The sequence below is a fragment of the Phocoena sinus genome, chromosome 13 (assembly GCF_008692025.1).
Source record: "Phocoena sinus isolate mPhoSin1 chromosome 13, mPhoSin1.pri, whole genome shotgun sequence".
Lineage (NCBI taxonomy): Eukaryota > Metazoa > Chordata > Mammalia > Artiodactyla > Phocoenidae > Phocoena > Phocoena sinus.
The window spans coordinates 79,351,585-79,372,121 of record NC_045775.1 but is presented as its reverse complement, the minus strand read 5'-3'; the positions used below and the strand labels follow the sequence as shown (position 1 = coordinate 79,372,121).

At 47.3% G+C, this 20,537-nt stretch overlaps 1 protein-coding gene and 1 non-coding gene across 2 annotated transcripts in view; one reads left to right on the top strand and one right to left on the bottom strand.

Annotated features, from left to right (window-relative positions):
• Nucleotides 1-4,269: 4,269 nt before the first annotated feature.
• The window catches only part of MERTK (MER proto-oncogene, tyrosine kinase), a 110,837-nt gene continuing 94,569 nt past the window's right edge, over nucleotides 4,270-20,537 (top strand). Inside the window, exon 1 of the mRNA XM_032653545.1 lies at nucleotides 4,270-4,436. Coding sequence (XP_032509436.1) covers nucleotides 4,376-4,436 — 61 coding nt within the window. The 5' untranslated portion in view covers nucleotides 4,270-4,375. The remainder of the gene's footprint in view (nucleotides 4,437-20,537) is intronic.
• Nucleotides 14,161-14,295, bottom strand: LOC116764865. The gene has a single exon (XR_004353068.1). It is a non-coding gene; the product is annotated as a small nucleolar RNA SNORA70 (small nucleolar RNA).

Here is a 20,537-nt window from a genome sequence, read left to right as displayed (position 1 = left end):
TGGGCGCAGGGGAAGGAGGGAATGTGAGTGCAGGAGGCATGGTTCAGCAAAGGGAAACCAGGGTGCTGCGGTGGGAGGACCATGGAATGGCTGCTGGGCGGGTGAGAACCAAAGTGGTCCTTGACTGGCATTTGGCCCATGAGATAGTAGCTCCCTGATGGAGGTGTTGTGCATTGGCTCAGTGACACATTCCAGGGGTTGGTCTTACACCTGGAATTGAGCACATGCTGTCAACTTCTGTGGAATCATAAATGAATGAATGGCTCTCTGGCACTGAAACCAGGATGAGATTGTTTCTTGGCAATCTGTCATTCATAGAATACCATGAGGCTAAGCCCGATCCCTAAATTTTAGGCAATCTGCACTATGTTAAAATGGATGGGAGGAGGCCAGCTCTGAATTGGGGGTCCATGTGCTGGACTGGATGCAGGAGTGGGAAGTCAATTACAGGCCCCAGCTGGAGCCAAGGCTGAAAGGGGCAAGGGGAATGCGTATGTGGGTGGGTAGGACAACAAAGGGAGAGGATATGGGTTTAGAATAGGGTCATCGATCCAGGAATCCCACTCTTGGGCATATATCCAGACAAAACTGTAATTCATAATGATACATGCAGCCCTACGTTCATAGCAACACTATTTACAATAGCCAAGACACAGAAACAACCTAAATGTCCATTGACAGATGAATGGATAAAGAAAATGTGGTATGTATACAATGGAATATTACCCAGCCATTTAAAAGAATGAAATAATGCCATTTGCAGGAACAAGGATGAATCTAGAGATTATCATACTAAGCGAAGTAAGTCAGAAAGAGTAGGACAAATACCACATCACTTATATGTGAAATCTAACATATGACACAAATGAACATATCTATGAAACACAGAGAACAGACTTGTGGTTGCCGAGGGGGGATGGGGGGTGGGAGAGGGAAGGATTGGGAGTTTGGGATTAACAGATGCAAACTATTATATATAGGATGGATAAACAACAAGGTCCTACTGTATAGCACAGGGAACCATATTCAATGTCCTGTGATAAACCATAATGGAAAAGAATATACATATATATATATGTATAACTGAGTCACTTTGCTATACAGCAGAAATTAACACAACATTGTAAATCAACTATATTTTAATAAAATAAAAAAAATAGAATAGGGCCATTGAGAAGTAACTCTTTACATCTTTCATGTGTAGTCTGGCATGTTCCTCTGGCGACTTCAGTTGTGAGTCTTAAATCCCGTCACTGATACGTTGAACATGCTTGAGGCATGAATTGTGATCACAATACCACTTGATTTGGGACACAGCCCTTCTACACTTGAGTCGGTGGGGGTCGACTTTCCCAGCCCCTAGATGAACACTGCTATAGCCCCTTGACTTTCCCTCTTTTTCTTACGTAATAAAAGTAGGGGCTCCCCCTTGTAACATGTGGAGTCTTAGCAGATATAGGAGACAGCGTGGGCACCGAAGTATGGGTTCTGGGTTGGTGTCGCCCTGCTAAATTTGCACAAACGTAGCCTTTTGGGGCAGACATCCTATAAGGATGGAAATACTTGTGTAATATGGAGTCTGATTTTTCTTTTAAACTCACATTTCCTGTCCCATATTTTGATGACTTGAATAATTAGGACATTAACTTGCAATAACATTTAGATGCATGGCAAGTATGAAAAATTAATACAATAGACTTGATATCCCACATTTTAGCTAAGCTTTGTTCTTCGTGAAAGTTTTAAAAGGATGCTGCAAATCCTTTCACCCTTCCATCATCAGGAGGTGGGAGCTACGGCTCTTCCCCATGAGAGTGGGGTTGTGACTGCATCCACCAAGAGAGTCCGGTGTAGTGCAGTGGGGTGACCTCTGGGCTAGGTCATGAAAGGCCATGCAGCCTCTACCTTGTTCACTGAAATGAATGTTCACTCTTGGAGCCCTGAGCCTCCATGTAAGACTTCCAGCTACACCAAGGCCACCATGCAGAAGCCTTGTTTAGGTGCTCTGGTCTGCAGCCCTGGTCTTTTGAGTCATCCCAGTGTTAAGTGCTAGCTATGTGAGGAAACAGACCTTTAGATCAGGGGTTGGCCAACTTCTGTAAAGGGCCAGATCGTGTGGCTTCGTGGGCCCTCTGATCTCTGTCACAAGTACTCAACTCTGCTATTACAGCACAGAAGCAGTCATAGACAACACACAGTGAATGGCTGTGTTCCAATAATGCTTATTTGCAAACACAGACGATAGGCCCACACGCTATAGTTCGCTGACCCCTGTTTCCGATCATTCTAGTCCCTAATCATTGAGCCTAACATCCCAGCAGAGATGGAAGAGGAAAGACAAACCATCTTCCTTGTGCCCCATCTAAATCTCTGACCCACAGAATCTGTGAATCTAGTACAGTGGCTGCTGTTTACCCCCACTGCGTTTGGGGTTGTATATCACACAGGAATAAATAATTAGACAGTTTTATACTAGGTGGGCCTCATCAGGAACGTGAGACTTAGCAAAGACCTGAAGGAGGAGCATTAACCAAGAGGGGGTGAGTCTGGGGGAAGAGCATTCCAGGCAGAGGGAACAGTCGATGCAAAACCCCACGGTGGAAGGGAGCCTGGTGTATATGAGCAGCAGCAAGGACACTGCAGGAGAACAAGGGCTCTGCTGAGATGGCCTGGCGACCTTGCACATCTCCACATACGCGTGCAGGCGAGCCTCGAATGCAGTCTTACCCAGGTCTTGGGGGACTGTCCCGTGATTCCTCCTGCGGCGGGGGGGGGGGGGGGGGGGGGGGGGTGAGCCTGGTGAGCAGCTGTTGCAGGCAGTTTCATACCTCTCTCTCAAGGCATGCCTGTTTCTCTTCCTTCTCCAGACTTTCAGTTGAGCAAGGTGTTTCCATGCCTTCCCTCCATGCCTCTCCCTGCCCCCAAGGACACAGCAGCAGCCACCTGTGAAAGTCTATGAAACTTTTCAGCTGTACTTTAGAGTTGGCTGCTCAGCAGGAAAGCCACCCACTCCTCATGTCTGTTCATCTGGCCCCTCGGGCTTGGTGTCGTCCTATGGGACTAGGGACGCCAGAAGCTGACATCGTGCTGACTGCTTTTGCTGTCAGTGCAAGTGATAACCGATTTAAATTCATGTGGGCTGGTTGCCTCCTTACAGCCAAATCTAGCCCAAGTGACCAGCCTAGGGGTCAGGGACTGCTGGACCACAAAGCAGCATAAATGGAGGTGGAGTATGGAGATGAGGTCAGAGAATAAAAGGGACCAGGTCGTGTAGGACCTTGAAGGCCACAAGGCAGGACTGTGGCTCTTATGCAGAGAGAAAGCGGGAACCACTGTCCAGTTTTGAGCAGAGGAATGGCTCATGTTGTCAAAGGATCGCATTAAAACACATAAATTCTAAAAATGTTTCCTTAAAGTATATGTATGTAAGTTATTGTTGCGATTATTAGTAAAAGTGGCTGACATTTCTTTCACGGTTAACTTTCTCTGCGTCTGCCTTCCTGGCTCCTCCACACTTAGTCGTTTGGGGGCTGCCTCCTTGCACTTACGCTCTGCACTTTTTCATTGACGTTCGTCTCCCTGCGTGAGCATCACCTCTCTTGGACTCGGGGGCACAGCGAAGAGTTCTTCTCCAGGAGGCGTTGAGCTCCTCGACGCCGAGGCTGGTCTCACCCCTTTGGCCGGGTACCCAGGGGGCGCCCGGCCGGGAGCGGATGCGTGTGGCGCTCAGCAGGGAGCGCCGCCACGGTGGCCTTGGCCTCTGGGAGCGTTGCTGTCTGGGTTTTGTGTCCGCAGAGCCGAGACTGCGGGACTACCGCAGCCCCCAAGGTGCAGGCGCCTAGTCTTACATCTGGTGGGGCGGCCTCCGCTCCCCCTGCCCAACCCAATCTCCTCCCTCTGTCCCTCCCACCTGCACGTGTTGGACGTCGAGACAGCCCAGAGCCAGGGCCCCTTTCTCCTCCCCACCTCCGGCCGCCCCTCCCCTTTATGGTCCCCACCTCCCTCCCCTCTCTTCAGCCCCCGCGCCCCCATCCCGGTCTGCCCAGGCTCGACCCGAGGCCCGCCTCTGCCCGCCTCTCCCCGCCCCTCCGGTCCAGCCCCGTCCCTTCCTCCCCCTCGGCGGCTCTCCTCTCCCGGCCTCCTTCCCGCCCCCTCCCCTCCCCGACTGGCTGGGTCCGCTCGGACTTGGCCCGCGTCCCGCCCCCTCCAGCCCTCGGCCCCACCCGCAGCGGCTCGGCTCCGCCACTGCGGCGCTAGCTCCCGGGGCCGACGGGAGTGGGTTGCTTCGCGGGCGCGCTTGGCCGGCGACGCGGCAGGTTCTGGACGTCCATCTGTCCGTCGGTCCTCAGAGAATATCCAGTTCCGCGGCCCCGGGATGGGGCGGGCCCTGCTGCCGCTCCTGCCGTGGCTCTTCCTCCCCGCGCTGTGGAGGGGAGGTGAGTGCAAGGGGCCGGGGGCCGGGCTCGGGGGGGCCGGGAGCTCGCCGACTCGGGCGCACCCAGCAGCCGGCAAGTTTGCAAACACCTCCCCCCGCCCCAGCGGTGCCGGGTGCTGAGGCGCAGGGTCTCCCACCCACGCACTGTCCCCGCACCCAGGCTGGGTCGTGGGCGCGCGTCCCAGTGGAGCCGGGGAGGGGTGGGCACCGACGGCTCCCCTTAATCTCCAAGAGGGAAACAGAGCTCGGCCGGGCGCGCTGCAAGTCCTGAAACTTTCGGCAGAGGGGAATGCGCCGAAAACTTTTCCCTGGACATGGTTGCGTGGTTGGACCCAGGCTCTGGCGGGAGTTGTGGGAGCCGCAGACCCCATCATCCCCCGAGGGACCGGAGACCAGCAGGCTGCGGGAGTTGAGGTCGCAGTCCCGGTGCTAAGATCCACCAAGGCCAGAGTGCGACCGGGAGGGACTGTGGTCCGGCTGCTCCCCCCGGGCCCTCATGGGCAACATTAGCAGGGACACCCTGGGAGCGTGGGGACCCCGGAAAAATGGGAAGCATTCTTTTCACCCCTGTTACTGCTGAACCGAATCTAACGTGCTTGGTCAGCGTCTAGGTTTATCTCGACTCTGCCAGGCATTCCAGTATAAATACTCTTACCCATCCAGTACTGGATGGCTAAGTGGTGGCAAGGGAGGGCAGGTCCCATTCTGCATCAGCAGCTTGTTTGGAGGGTAAGTGATTAACGGGTTAGAAGTTTAATCGCTGATGCATTGCTTAAGGAAGCTGGAAGAAATTTAACCAGGCTTTATACTGAATGAACACATCTCAGGCATTTTTCCTTAACTAAAAGGTTTAGCTTTCACCTATTATAGTCAAAGATGTTTTTTAAGAGTACCTGGGAAGTTCAATTTATAGTTAAACAATTTACTTCAGATTTTTTTCCCTGTGAAGTTTTCATTGGAAAGCTCAAATAATAAATTCTTAAGCAGTGCACACATTAAATTACATATACAATTTATAATTTGCGGCAACATAGCAATTTGAAGCAAACATCCGAAACATAAACCAAGCAAAGAATTAAAGCAATTCTGTTCTTTACCCCCAGCCCTCCACTAAACCCTCAAAAATTCCTCAGCATTTCTGCCAGATCCATTTTTCATAATCTGCTGCAAATCTGATATATTTTGCTACTAGGGAAGGCTGGCCATTAACAGTAGTCTTGGACAGAGTGAATGTGGTGAAAATTATGGGAAAAGTAATAGAAACAGTCGTTTTGGTGGAAGACATTTTTTAAATGGAGTGTTTTTCTAATTTTTTAAAAAAGCTGTAATAAAGAAACTTTTGTAGCCAATAATCAGTTTAGGCAGATAATCATAAAAGGTCTGTTAAAATCCACCCAGCGGGAAGAACGAAAAGTTTCTCCAGTGTTTCTTTCCCTACCTTTTGCTTTTCATCTTGAATTTATCTGTGAGATGTCTGGCAGTGTTACATTTTACTTTGTGAGAAGCTGGAAGAATGGGCTTCTCACTGGCCAAATTAGGGCAGAAGTAAGAGTGCTGTAGGAAGAGATTAAAAATGGATACTGGACCCCTTGTCTAGGTTTACGATTTTCATATTGCATGTTGTGGTCTCAAGTGGTTTGCTCACCAGGCAGCAGAGGGGAGAGAGAGACAGGGTGTGAATGTGTGTTTAGACTCTACACTGCAGAGGAATGGATCATTACAATTTACGCATCACTTTCACCCTGGAATCCTCCCTACCGCTCACCCCCACCCCATACACACAAACACCCTCCCACAAAGACAAATACACACAGAACTGAAACTGCTGAACCAGGGACGTTTCTGGGCTCACCAGTCTTTCCTTTCTGTTCCGTCTCTGATGGGGGTGCCAGTGAGCAACAGATCAAGCAGAGGGTAGCTCTAGAGGGCCCAGGAGAAGCTAGAGGACAAGAAATACAGAAGTGGATAAAAGCGAAGGCATTGCAAGGACCTAGCCGTTGATGAGGTTGTGCTTGCCCCTAAACTCAGCCCTTAGAACTAATTGGGCTTCTAAAACTCTTCAATGTTAGCATTTCTCTCCCAAACTGAAGCTGTCACCACATTACAATATATTGTCAACATTTTCCCAGAAAGGACTTTAAGATGTCTAGTTGCTTATGGGCTTCGTATCAATGGACTCAAATGCTTTGTGGAAGTAAGCAGGGCACGTTTCAAAAATAAGTAATTTTTCAAAACTTATTCTGATGCACTTCCTTAAAGTTAGGGTTAGGGTTTTTCAAATTGAGAATAATTATTTTTTCAGTCTCATTTTTAGAAATAATTTCCAGGTTATTCTAGGAGCAGGGCCAGTGGGTTGCCAATCAGAGCTGGTTACGAGCAGGTTGCATCTTTAGGTGCCGGTGAATTGGGAACATGCCGCCAAGGTAGAGAGGCTGAGGCCGGACCTTGGTTTAAATGGGTTCCCCGGCCTGGAAATGAACACATGCAGACCCTCCGCTTCCCACATAATGGCCAGAATGAGACTTTGAAGATGAATCGAGCTGGGTTGTCCCCTTGTCTGACATCCTCCAGTGGCCTCCCTTCTTTACGAGAGTTGGCAAGGACTCAGGGGCCTCCCTCTCCCTTTTTGACTCATTTCCAGTTACTCCCCCCTTGTGGCTGGAGCGGCATGTCTCTCAGGCGATTTTGCTGTGGATGTCCCCTTTGGCTGGAATCTTTTCCCCAGGATCTCTGCACACTGGCTGTTTCTAGTCGTTTGGGTCTCAGCTCAGATGTTCTCCCGGAGAGGCCTTCCCTCACTGCCATTGCTGCCAAAGTTATACACACACACTCCATGAAATAACACTACTGCCACCTGATGGGCTCCTCTTCACTTTCAGAGCACGATACTCATTTCAGGTGCTCAGCATCTGCAGATGGTATCAAAGACCCAGGCCTCTGCAGGTCTCACCGTGTGTTCCTCCCGCTTCTCTCTTCCTACTGGCTTTTCCAGAAACAAGTGCTGCAGCTCCCATGACCTTGTGCTTGGGGCTTGGTTGCTAGAAAATGATCTTTTGTTTCACCGTGATGCCAAAGTGATCTCCTTACTAGAAATGTTAGGGTAGATTTTTGGACTATATTAAGGCCAATAGAGCAAGGTTAACGTATTTTATAGTCTCTTAACGATCCCAACTTTAAAAATAAGTCAAAAGCCGATTTTTCATGTTAAAGACACAGTTTTAACAGCTCCTTGCCCAGGGCGAATTGCCCGATTCCCAGGTCATTGGGGCCCCAAGTGCCTTGACTCTGGCCTGTTGTTACTAGTTTAATCTTAAACCAAAGCACATGGCTCTGGTTGGGATGCATCTCAGCAGGAAGTTAATCATTATAAAACCTGAAAAAAGCGGGTTCAGTCTGTGTGCTTCTAGGGCTTGGAATGAAAATTAACAGGGGCTGCAGCTCAGGGGCTGAGTGGCCAGTGGGCTGGGCTTCCTGTCCTGCCTAGCTGGCCTCTGGGGAGCCCTGGGGCAGTGACTAACTCTCAGGACCTCAGTTTCCTCACTGGTCCTGTGGGACTCTTTGTTATTTATGGAAGGATGAATGAGCCGGTGTCACATGGTAAATGCTTCAAAACTGTTAGCCATTATTACCCATGCTTCCTCTCCCTTCTCAACTCAAATTTTGCGGTAATTGTTTTTCTTAAACAAAAGGTATTGGGGGAAAAGTTTCTTCTTTTCTCACTGAAATATGTCCTAAATTGCAACTTGAAATACGAGGGCGGACCTATGGGCCATCCTCCACTGTTCAGAGCGCTCTGGTGGAGGGGCTCTGGGTGTCCATCCCAGAACGCTGAAGTCCTTGCTCTCTGGGACTGTTTTCTGTTAGTTCTGCTAGCAAAACCCACGCTTGTCGCCTCAGATGAGGCAGGGCCTGTCCTGACCACTCCCCTCTTCACCCCCCATCACCCTCACTTGTTGAATTCAGGCTTAACTTAGTCCAGGAATCGCTTCCTGTCATGTGCTTCTCAGGAAGGTATAAAAATGAAGTCCAATTCCTGCTCAGCTTTTCCCACATCACTCTACTCTAAAGTGGGTGTGGTTTTGTTTTGGTTTCATAACTTTTGGGGGGGTTGTTTGAGTGTAAACATCCATATAATTCCTTTCCTTTTTTCCAGCTAAAACTAGGTTTGCCAAATGCAGTCTTCTGGCTGCAATGGCTAGAGAATGAGGCTTTGTTTCTTAGATGATGTTCTGTGTCTAAGTGGGTGTATACAGGTAGTCTTGTAGCAGATAGACCGGACAGGGAGGCCCAGGTGCACTCCTGGCTTCCAGATGCACTCCTGGCTTCCAGATGCTTCCTGCTTGGTGGCAGGTGTAAGCGAGCCCCCAGGTACTCTGGGAAAGGCCCAGACTCCTCTGCATCCCACACTCCGGGCATTCGCTAATCCCTGACCCAGAGGTAACTTGTTCCCTATCTTGTTGCAGCCTTGCTGCCTCCAGTTAAAATGCTGAAAACGCAGCGTGGCAGGAGGATCCTGTATGCAGCCCGTCACAAGAATACCAAGAGTACCTACCAACCCAGCACTTTCTCTTTCCTGAGACTTTTTTTTCTTTGTCTGAAGTGTGGCTATTGAACCGTATGGAAGATTTTTAACCACAGCGAGAGCCCAGGTCTTCCCCAATTTTGTGAGGCCTGGAAGCCTGGCCCCTCCAGCACCTGGAGCAGCTGGGCAGCCCTCCCTTCTTGGTTGCCTTGCCATTCCCACTCTGTCTGGGCCTCTGTCAGCCAGCAGGCTCCAGTAGGGCTGGCCTAGCTACCACATCCAGGTCACCTTCTTAGGTCCCGGTGTTTTCAAGTGAAGGAAAGATAGTATGTCTTCAAGAGTTTGTTGAGAAACCTGCACTCCATTCTAAACCATTTTATTTCATCCTTTTGTCCATTTCATCCACTGTTAATGCCTCTTTCGCTTAATGATAAAATGGATTTTCCACGAGTCTTTGGGGTGGCAGGGGTGGCGGAAGGAGCAGGGCAGAGGGGAGAGGGAGAAAAAGAGAGAGAGGAGACATATGTTGACTTTATGTTTGGCCCAATATCATACATAAGAAGTTTTACACCAAAAGCTAAGCATGTTTGAGAGACTTACGCTTGGAGAAAAACCATTGCATTTCATAAGAGCAATGCATAGATATTTGTGGCACCAAACTTTATGCTTGTATGTTTCTCCTTGTCCGCAGTCATTAACGGTGTCTTCCGGATTTTTCCCAGTCGATCCCTTCAAAGGTGTTGTCCAGATTCTGGGGAGCCAGCCAAGGGCCCAGCAGGATCTGATCATCATGGGGCTAGAGCTCTGCCCCAGCTCACTCGGGGAGGGGCCCCATCCTCACAATTTAGGTCTCAGGCTGCCGCTCGACAATCAGGCAAACACTGCTTGACAGATCCCTTTGCTTTGTAGTCTGCTTTTTGGGGCACGGGGTGGGGTTGGGTGCTCTAGCTACCACAGGCATTCAGGGCCAGTAAATGCCTTAGAATGTGCCTGAGCTCTCGTCCTGCCTCTCCTTGGACATACAAAGGGAAGCCTTGTTTATTTTGGAGATGAGATTGTTTTACTACTGTAAGCCGTGGGGCTTTTTAAAGCTACTAATAGAAGACCGATTTCATTATCGTTTTAGAAAATGATCTTTTTACCAGTAAGGACAGGCTGTCTTCGTGGAGGATATTAGAACATAGACTCAAACTTGCTGAAAGTACTTTTCTGTCCCTGCTCTACTTAGTGAATGCACAGCGAAGTGATGAATATTCATGGGCTCCCAAGGGTGGCCTGTCTTTGGAGGCCCGTTTTCCACTCGCTGCAGTTCAGGGCAGGCTGCCTCCACGCAGGAAGTGAAAGCAGCCTGTAAGCCTTTTTCCAATTCTGGCACACGATTCAAAGATTTGTGGATGAAAACAATGTCCTTTGAAAGTTTGGGGACAAAGAAAAAAAGAAGCTCTTAGATTTAGCATGAGATCTCAAGCATTAGGTTAAAAAAAAAATAACCACTTTGAGAGTCTGAAGATGTAAGTCCTCATCCCAGTTTCAACGTTCAGGGACAGCTGGGGTGTGATGCTTCGCCTTTCTGAAATTCCACATCTCTGTTGATTAAATGGCGTGGGGGGCGGGTTGCAGATAGGTGATTCTGGGGCCCCTGGTGGGTAGAAAATGGATTGTATCTGAAGGAGACAAGTGGGCTGGGATGTTTTCTCATCGTGAGGTTCAGACATGGTGCCTTCCATGAGTGTGATGCCGCCAGACCCCAGCCCTGCGCCTGACGCTGGCAAAAGGAGTGCAGGCATCAGCCCAGAAGTGGGCCTAGAGGCAGCGTGGGGTATTTCTTAAAAATGAGTCATGCCAGTGGCTTCTTTACTGTGGGAAGTTGCCCTTCCCCGCTGCCTGGGCTGTGTCCCCATGAAGGACCCCCTCCAGCTCTATCTGGGGCAATAGAATAGTCTGGAAACACGGAGGTGTATTTCTGAGGATACTGGACCTGCCCAAACAAATGACAATATGTTAGGTCACAAATTAAGTCTCAATACATTTAGAAGGATTTAAATCATACAAAGTGTGTTTTCTGGGGCTTCTCTGGCGGCGCAGTGGTTGAGAGTCCGCCTGACGATGCAGGGGACATGGGTTCGCGCCCCGGTCCGGGAAGATCCCACATGCCGCAGAGCGGCTGGGCCGGTGAGCCATGGCCGCTGAGCCTGCACGTCCGGAGCCTGTGATCCGCAATGGGAGAGGCCACAGCAGTGAGAGGCCCGCGTACCGCAAGAAAAAAAAAAAAAGTATGTTTTCTGAACACGTGGAATGAAGTTAAAAATTAACAATGGAAGAAAGTTAAGAAATCACAAAAGTAGAAATTGACCAACACTACTAAATAACGAATGGGTCAAAGAAGAAATCACAAAGAAAGTTAGAAAATATTCTGAGATGAATGAAAATGAAAACACAGCAAAACTTATGGACTTATGGGATGCATCTAACGCAGTGTTAAGAGGGAAATTTGTAGCTGTAAGCACTGATATTGGAAAAGAAGGTAGCTCTCAAATCAATAACCTAAACTTCCACCATAAGAAACTAGAAAAAGAAGAATAAACTAAACCCAAAGCAAGCAGAAGGAAGTAAATAATAAAAACTAGAGAGGAAATAAGTGAGATATCACTTTATACACATTAGGATGGGAATAGCAACAATAACAACAAAAGGCCAGTAACAGAGGTTGGCAAGGATTTGGAGAAATTGGAGCATTCATACACTGCCGCTGGGAAGGTAAAAGGGAGCGGCCTCTTTGGAAATGGTGTGGCAGTTTCTTAAAAGGTTAAACATGAAGTTACTCTATGGCCCAGCAATTCTACTCTTAGGCGGATATCCAAGACAAATAAAAAATGTGTATTCACACATACAAAAAACAACAAAAAAGTCTAATTATTCAATATTATGATATAATTTTATATTTAGAAATTTAAAACTCTTTTATAAAAAAAATTGTAGAATGTAAAGCTCCAAAGCATTTTGGCCGCAAGAACCAGGAGAAAGTCAACTAGGAAGCATTTTCAAACTACAGAAGCCCAGGTCCCACCCAGGACCTATGGACTCAATCTTTGGGGTGTGACCCTGTCCTGCGTGGGTCCAGGCTGTTGTGTGTCACATCTCTTGTTACACTCCATGGATCCAGTGTGTCTGATTCTTGAGGAGGGGTGCAGAGCCTCACACCACCCCCTGGACTCCTCCCCCCAGGGCATGTATCAGAACCTGGCCACTGAGGGTAAGAATAAAATAGTTATGTTTATCCAGGGAAGGCAGCAAGTCTTGGACTAGGGTGAGAGCTGTAAGGCTGGATGATTCCTCAAGCCAAGTGCTCTTATTGAGACAGGAAGGGGGCAGGGCACACAACCTTTAAAAGAATGACATAGCCCTGGAGGACATAACATAAACTGGTTAGAACCAACTAGGTCCAAGATAGCAGACGAGTCGACTTCCACTAGACTTTGAGCCTCATTATACACTCATGGTAATACATCAGCCAAATGACACACCCACAGGAGTCATGACAGTTCCCTGGTCAACCATAAAATGTCAAAAAGTGGGCAGTGACCCAATTCCTGGAAATCTGCACCTTCCCCAAAATAGTTGCAATAATCCTCCCACTCATTAGCCTATGAAATTACCCACCCCTGTGAAAACCAACAACCCCCATACCCTGGCATCTCTTGCCTTCTGAGATGGCCCACACTCTGTCTGTGGAGTGCATTTCTCCCTGAATAAACCTTCTTTCACTTTACTATCACTCACTCTTGAATTCTTTCCTGCGTGAAGCCAAGAACCCACACTTGGTGGCCCATCCCAGGGACTCGCCCGAGACCTGGGATGAGACCATCCTCTTGTGCCCCACTCTTTTTCCTGCAACATTATGATTTTGGGACCTACGGGTGGAAAAAAGATTCCAGGAGGGATCCCATCATTCTTATCAGGTGGGCCAGCTAGTAAACAGAAAGGCCTATCTTTCTCTTTTTACCATCACATTTTTTTTTCTTACCTACTCTTTTATTTACATACTCAAATCTTGTGATGAAATATTTAGGATACACAGAAGAATATACAGGAATAAAACTCACCTCTGTGCTCACCACTCAGCATCAGAAATCAGACATGAGCGGTACAGTTGAAGCCCCCCACTGCTCCCCTCTCTAGTCTCATCCCTTTGCTCCCCTCCTCCTGGACAAAAGCACTACCCCCTCCCCGCCATCGGTGTTTTAATTCCCACTCATCTCTCTGTCCTTTGATCACGCATAATTACATTGGTAACACTGTAGTGTTACCGTGTCCTTGGGATTTACATTTGTTCGCATGTTACAGAAAACCTCGCTTCAGCGGCTCCACCAAAGGGGACATCAACTGGGAGTCCTACCATTCATTTCAGTTTTGACACTAACTACCTAGAGTGAGCAGAGGCTCCACAGGTTAAAGGCTCAATCCCGTAAGACTGCCTCCCCGCCAACACCCGCTTCAGACACCAGCTCAGATGGAGTGTCCAGGCTGCCCACACTTCTGCCCAGCTGACTATAAATTCAGAATTCCCATGGCCTCCTCTCCCCCTCAGGTTTGATACTTCGCTAGACTGATTCACAGCACTCAGTAAAGCGCTATACTTAGGATTACTGTTTCATTATAAATGATACAACTCAGGAACAGCCAAATGGAAGAGACATATAGGGCAAGGTATGTGGGAAGGGGCTCAGGGCTTCCATGCCCGCTCCGGTGTCCCGCCCTCCCAGCTCATCACCAACTCAGAAGCTCCTCAGACCTTGTTGTTTAAGCCCTTTATGTGGGATTTTATTACACAAGCATGATTGTTTAAGTCATTGGCCATTGGTGATTAAACTCAGTTTCCACTATCAGAGACGTATTTGACCCCGAAGGCATCTGGGATGAGCCACTTTTCTGTCACCATATTTTGCAATTCATCCTCATTAAACTTAGTAAATCCCGGCTTCTTGGGGATGTGGATTTTCTGGAGGCCGGGGAACTTGAACTTGGCCCTGCCGAGGGCCTCAGTCACGTGCTCCTTGTTCTGCCACTTGATGTGGATGGACATTATGACCTGGCCAGTGTGGCCACTGGCCACTGTGCCCTGGGGCTTTCCAAAGGCACCGTGCATACCTGTCTGGAGCCTAGATTGGGGTTAGCATGCCAGACATGAATGTCCACTGCAGAGGGTTGTCTCCAGGGTCCCTTAGAGCAACCCATACAGGCAACAGGCTGCATGTACTTCCGAGGAGGCTGCTGTTTGCATCCACTGCACACTGGGCTCCCATGGGGAAGAGAGCATGGTGGGCTTAGTTGGCTGTAAACATAGTATTTAATTATTATACTTTTGATGTCTTCAGAGTCTATAGTGATACTCCCTGTTTCATTCCTGATATTAGTAATTTTTTTTTTTTTTGCGGTACGCGGGCCTCTCACTGCTGTGGCCTCTCCCCTTGTGGAGCACAGGCTCCGGACGTGCAGGCTCAGCGGCCATGGCTCGTGGGCCCAGCCGCTCCGCGGCATGTGGGATCTTCCCGGACCGGGGCACGAACCCGTGTCCCCTGCATCGGCAGGCGGACTCTCAACCACTGCGCCAACCAGGGAAGCCCTGATATTAGTAATTTTTGTCTTCTTTTTTCTTTGTCAGTCTTGCTAGAGATTTATCAATTTTATTGATCTTTTCAAACAACCAGCTCTTTGTTTCATTGATTTTCTTTATTGCTTTTCTTTTTTCAATTCATTTCCTATATTTATTTTCTTCCTTCTGCTTGTTTTGGGTTTGCTTTGCTCTCCTTTCTCCATGTTATGAGATTAAACTACTAAATAAAATTTCCCCTCAAAACTGTGTCAACTGTGTCCCACATATTTTGATACATTGTAATTTCATTTTCATTCCGTTCAATGTATTTTTTAAAAAATTTCCCTGAGACTTCCCCTTTGATCCATAGATTATTTAGACATTTAGTTTGCAAGTATTTGGAAAATTTCGTTACCTTCTGTTATTAATTTATAATAATTTCCATTGTAATCAGAGAATATAAACTGTATGATTTTAGTTCTTTTAAATTCGTTGAGATTTGCTTTATGGCTCAAGATAATGGTTTTTCTTGGTTTATATCCCATCGTCATTGGGAAAGAATGTGTATTCTGCTGTTGTTGGGTGGAATGTTCTATAAATGTAGTCTAGACTCTTTTCATTGGCAATCTCATCAAGTTCTTCTTTATCCTTGCTTATTTTGTGCCTAGTCCTTTGATCAATTGTTGAAAGAGAGATGTTGGAAGTCTCCAATTATAATTGTTGATTTGTTTATGTCTCCTTTCAGTTCTATTGGTTTTTGCTTCACATATTTTGAAGCTCTTTGCTTTAGTGCGTACTCATTTAAGACTCCTATGTCTTCTTGGTAGATTGACTCTTATCCTTACATAATGTGTCTTACTGTCTCTGATAATTTTCTTTGTTTCAAAATCTACTTTATCTGATGTTAATGTAGGCATCCTGCTTTTCTTTTGGTTAATGGTTGCATGATATGTCTTTTTTCTATCTTTTTGTTCAACTTGCCTATATCATTATATTTGGAGTGATTTTTTTATAACTGGCAGATAGTTGGGTCATGTTTTTTAATCTACTCTGCCATTATCTGTCTTTTAATGGAAATATTTATGTCATTTACATTTAATGTAATTTGTGGTCTATTAGGTGTTGATGTTTTACCATTTCAAGTGAATTATAGAATCCCTACCTTCTTCTAAGTCCCTTTACCTCCCCCATTTAAAGCATAATTATCTTAAATATTTCCTCTTCATATATAAAACCACATCAGACAGTGTTACAGTTTTTCTTCAACCATCAGATGTAGTTTAGAAAAATCAAGAGGAGGAAGAAATTCTATTGTATTGACCAGTATTCTTGCTTTCTGTGTTTTTTCCTCCCTCCTGATGATTCAGGTTTTCTTTTTTTATTGTTTCTTTTCTGTTTAGAGAATTTCCTTTAGCTATTCTTTTAGAGTAGGTCTGCTGATGACAAATTCTCTTAGTTTTCCTTAATATGAGAATATTTTGATTTCCCCTTCATTCCAGGAGAATTCTGAGTTGACATTCCTTTTCTCTCATCACTTAGGAAAATGGCCACTTCCTTCTATCCTCCATGGTTTTTAATGAGAAATTCACTGTCATATGAATTGGTTTTCCCCTCTAGGTAAGGTGTCATCTCTCTCTCTCAGTGCTTTCAAAATGTTTTCTTTGTCTTTAGTATTCAGAATTTTGATTATAATGTACCTTGCTGTGGATATTTTGTGGGGTTATCTTATTTTGGGTTCATTCAGATGTTTAATTTTGTAGGTTTATATCTTTTGTCATATTTGGGGAGTTTTCAGCCATTATTTCTTCAAGCGCTTTTTCAGCCTTGCCATCTTTGTCTTCTCCTTCCAGGACTCTGATGATACAAATGTTAACTCTTCAGTAATATAGTCCTACAGGTTGCAGAGGCTCTGTTCAGTTTTTTCTGTTGTTCAGATTGGATAATTTTCTATTGCTGTATCTTCTGGTTCACTGATTCTTTCCTCTGCCCCTTCATTCTGCTGTTGAGCACATCCACTGAGTTTTTTATTTTGGTTATTGTATTTTTTAGTTCAAAAATTCCCATTTGTTTCTCTTCTCAATCTTCTCTTTCTTTACTGAGACTTGGCATTTATTTGCTAAGGCTTCCTATTTTATTCATGTGTTTCATATTCGTAATTGCTCATTGAAGTATTTTTATGATTCCTTCTTTAAAAGCTTTTTCAGATAATTCCCTGTCATCTTGGTGTTTGTATTTCGTTCAGTTTCAGACAGAATTTTTTAATTGAAACCTAGACATTTGGGGTACTATGAGACTGACTCTTATTTGTCTTTTGTTTTACTTGGTTTTCTCTGAAACGCCGTGGTAGGGGGCCTCACTGCCTGGTGGGGGTAGAATTCCAGGTTCCCCACTCAGCCTCCATTGACATCTAAGTATGGGCTGGTCCTCATCCTCATTACTGCTGGTCAGGGGTGGGGTGAGAGTTCTGGCTGAGGGAGGGGTAGGAGTGCCTGATTACTTTCCACCTGTTCCCCACCTGACCTCCACCGACGCTAGGGAGTAGTGAAAGCCCTGAATCTCTACTAGGCTTCCTCTCATACCCCCTGCTGGGGATGAGGAGAGATGCCTTGTTAATGCCATGTGGGAGTAAAAGTCGAGGCTCCCCACGTGGGCTTTACTAACACCAACCAGTAGGGATGAAAGTGCCAGTTCCCTCCTTGGCCCGCTCTGATACCAGCCAGTGGAACATTTGTGGCACCTCTATACAGCCTGGGAAGGGTCCAAGTCTAGGCTCCCCACTTGATCTTTTCTGGCATGGGTGGGGATGGGGCCGTGGTTTTTCCTGGGCTGTTTGCCTGGAGGAGAGCAGTTTACTGTTTAAAAGCCTTCTGTCTTGCTGAGGCGCCCTTTCCTAGTCCTTTGACTAGAGATAGCAGGCTTTTGTTGTTGTTTTTTGTCTTTGCCTGTTAGCATTTCCAAATCTGGGACACAAAGGACAAAAGGAGACCCAGGGAATTCGTCACCATGTTGTTCCTGGGTCCTGAGGTCCCTAGTCGGTTTACCATCTGTCCACTTTTCAAGGTTTTAAAAAATGTTCGTTTTATATATCAATATAATGCCCGGTGTTTTTAGGTGTACTTAGTGGAAGAACTAGGGGAAAGTCCATCTACTCTGTTTTGGGAGGGAATTCTGTGCCCTCTGTCACTTAAGAAAGACTTGGACAAACTGTGCTTGCTAAGGTGTTTGGTCTTTAGCGGCGGTCACGTTTTAGGAAGGAAATATTTTTTCCTGAAAAGAAAGACTAAAATTAATAGGATTTCAGGTATTGGTGGGCTGGAGGATGTGTGTCAGGGGTGGCAGGACAGAGGAGTTAAACTTGGGGACAGAGCGTCTCTCCTGGGTCTTGTGAAAACCATAGCTGGTTCTTGCGGAGAAGCGGCCCCAGATGACCCAGGGACCGGGGGGCGGCTGCTTCGCAACTCTGGCCAGAAAGTGCCCCCTCAGCCTTTCTGTGACACTTGGCATGCTGCCAAAGGGGAAAGAGAAGGAAAGCCACCCTTGGTTGGGTAAACATATATTCCTGTTTCACTGCAAGAGGCTGAAGGATCTAAGTCAGCATAATCGGTTCCATATGTTGGCCTTTGATAGTCCAGACATGACTAGTTGCACCTTTGAAACAAGGCAGATCAGATGTTTCATGTTATGAAAGCCATAACTGGCATGGATTGTGTGCCTGTGCGGTGTTCTGTGTGCAGTGTTCTGCTCTGATCTCTGAGAGAAGGAGGTGTTACCTGTCTTCCTTCACAGATGAGGAGACTGAATCTCAGAAGGACAAGGGACTGGTGTCTGGCCTCTGAGTGGCAGAGCTGGGACTGAACTCAGGCACAAGAGTTCTTGTTCTTCCCACGCTCCCAAGCCACATGGATTCTAAGCATCAGGTCTAAACCCTCAGGAGCGCCCCCCCCCCCCCCCCCCCCCCCGCAACAAGATGATTTGGGCCACCGGATGGATCCATTCCCTAATTCTCTAGGGATTAGGTCTGACCCTAATTCCTCTAGAATCACTAGAGGAGGTTTTTTAAAGTCCCGAGATGCCTAAGCTGCACTGCTGGCCAGTTAATTCAAGCTCTGGGTGAAACCTAGGCATCAGAGCTTTAAAAGCTTCCCTAGAGATCCTGATGTTCTGCTGGTTTTGAAAGCACGGTGGAGAGTTAGAAAATGATGGGAAAGAGTCAGTCAGTCGCAGTCTGCTGGGGAAGCTTCTTTTGCAAAGCACTTCTATCAAGAAACAGTCAAATGGGGCTTCCCTGGTGGCGCAGTGGTTGAGAGTCCGCCTGCCGATGCAGGGGACGCAGGTTCGTGCCCCGGTCCGGGAAGATCCCACATGCCGTGCAGCGCCTGGGCCCGTGAGCCATGACCACTAAGCCTGTGTGTCCGGAGCCTGTGCTCCGCGACGGGAGAGGCCACAACCGTGAGAGGCCCGCGTACCGCAAAAAAAAAAAAAAAGAAAAGAAACAGTCAAATGCTCAGGTCAGAAAGTGGGGTGCAGGCTGAAGGGGGTTATGGGGGGCTGCCTAAAGCCCTTTGAGTTCCTTGGAGCTTCTGCTGCTAAAGTGCGTGCACAAGGCCAAGCAAGGGGGAGCGGCACCTGTGGGGCTCCAGTGTTTTTTTTTGGAGCCAATGCCTTAGGGGCCCGGGGGAGTGAGGAGTCGCCCTGATAATCACGTGTTTGGCTCAGAGGCCTGAGCCACCGCACATCCTCCATGTGAGGGCACAGAGAGGTTGGCTAGCTTGCTTGGTGTGTTGGGGTCCCTGTTTGCCCCTCTGCACCCCTTCCTCATCCTGCTCTAGGCCCCAGGAGGCCAGCCTAGGGGGAGGGCGACAGTGAACTCGCCGGGCTCTGGCTCCAGCTGGTTTCTGCTAAAGGATACTAAGTTGCATTTACTTAACTAAGTATAACCCACAGAGGCATTGTTTATCTGAAATCCAAGTGTAAGTGGGGCGTCCCGTTTCTTATCTGGCAACCTGGTGCCCGCCCACCGGAGCCTGTGTAGAAAATCTGACTCACCAACACCATGTTTTATACCAACCCCGCTTTTCTACCCTGTGCAGGCATCTCAGTGGTTCACTGTCACCTCTGCTTTTTTTCTGCTGAGGCTGTGACCCCTCCAGACACATGCAACCCACCAATGACTCCCCTTTGTTTCCGGTAAAGCCCCTGCCGGGGCCCCTTCCCTCAGGTCAGCTCTCGGTTTCTGCCTGCACCTTTCCTGCGCTAGGTGCATTTATCCCATGAATGGCCCTTCTTCTTTTTAATTCTCTCCAAGTGGCGGAGTGCTGTGCACTCAAGTTAATTTTTACCATTTACAGTTTGGGGACGATCAGGTCAGGTGATCTCAGGTTGAAGGGTTTTTTAAAATGTCCTCTCATTCAGTGTTGCTACACTTTATCAACTGAGAATCCTTTGCGTTTGCATAAAGTGAAATGATTCTAAGTAGACAGTTTCTGCTTGTTCAGGGTTTGGCCTCAGCCATCTTCGGGGGTGAGAGGAGGAGTTTTTAACCAGGTGACAGCGAAGTGCCCACGGACACGATTCAAACATCGGCCTGCTTTTCCATGTGTGCCATGGAGAGAGGACCAAATTCTCGTTAAGTCTCTGACTGTGGGCTTTTAATACACCTTTAATACACCTCTGTGCTACTCGATCACACAGAAAATAGCTTACTTTTAAAAATTTATTTTATTGAAGTATAGTCGATTTACGATGTTGTATTAATTTCTGCTCTACAGCAAAGTGACTCACTTATACGCATATAAATACATTGTTCGTATTCTTTTCCACTATGGTTGATCACAGGATACTGAATATAGTTCCCTGGGCTATACAGCAGGACCTTGTTGCTTATCCTTTCTGTATATAATAGTTTGCGTCTGCTATTCCCAAACTCCCTCCCAATCCTCCCTCCCCCGCCCGCCCCGTGGTGACCACAGTCTGTTCTCTATGTCCTT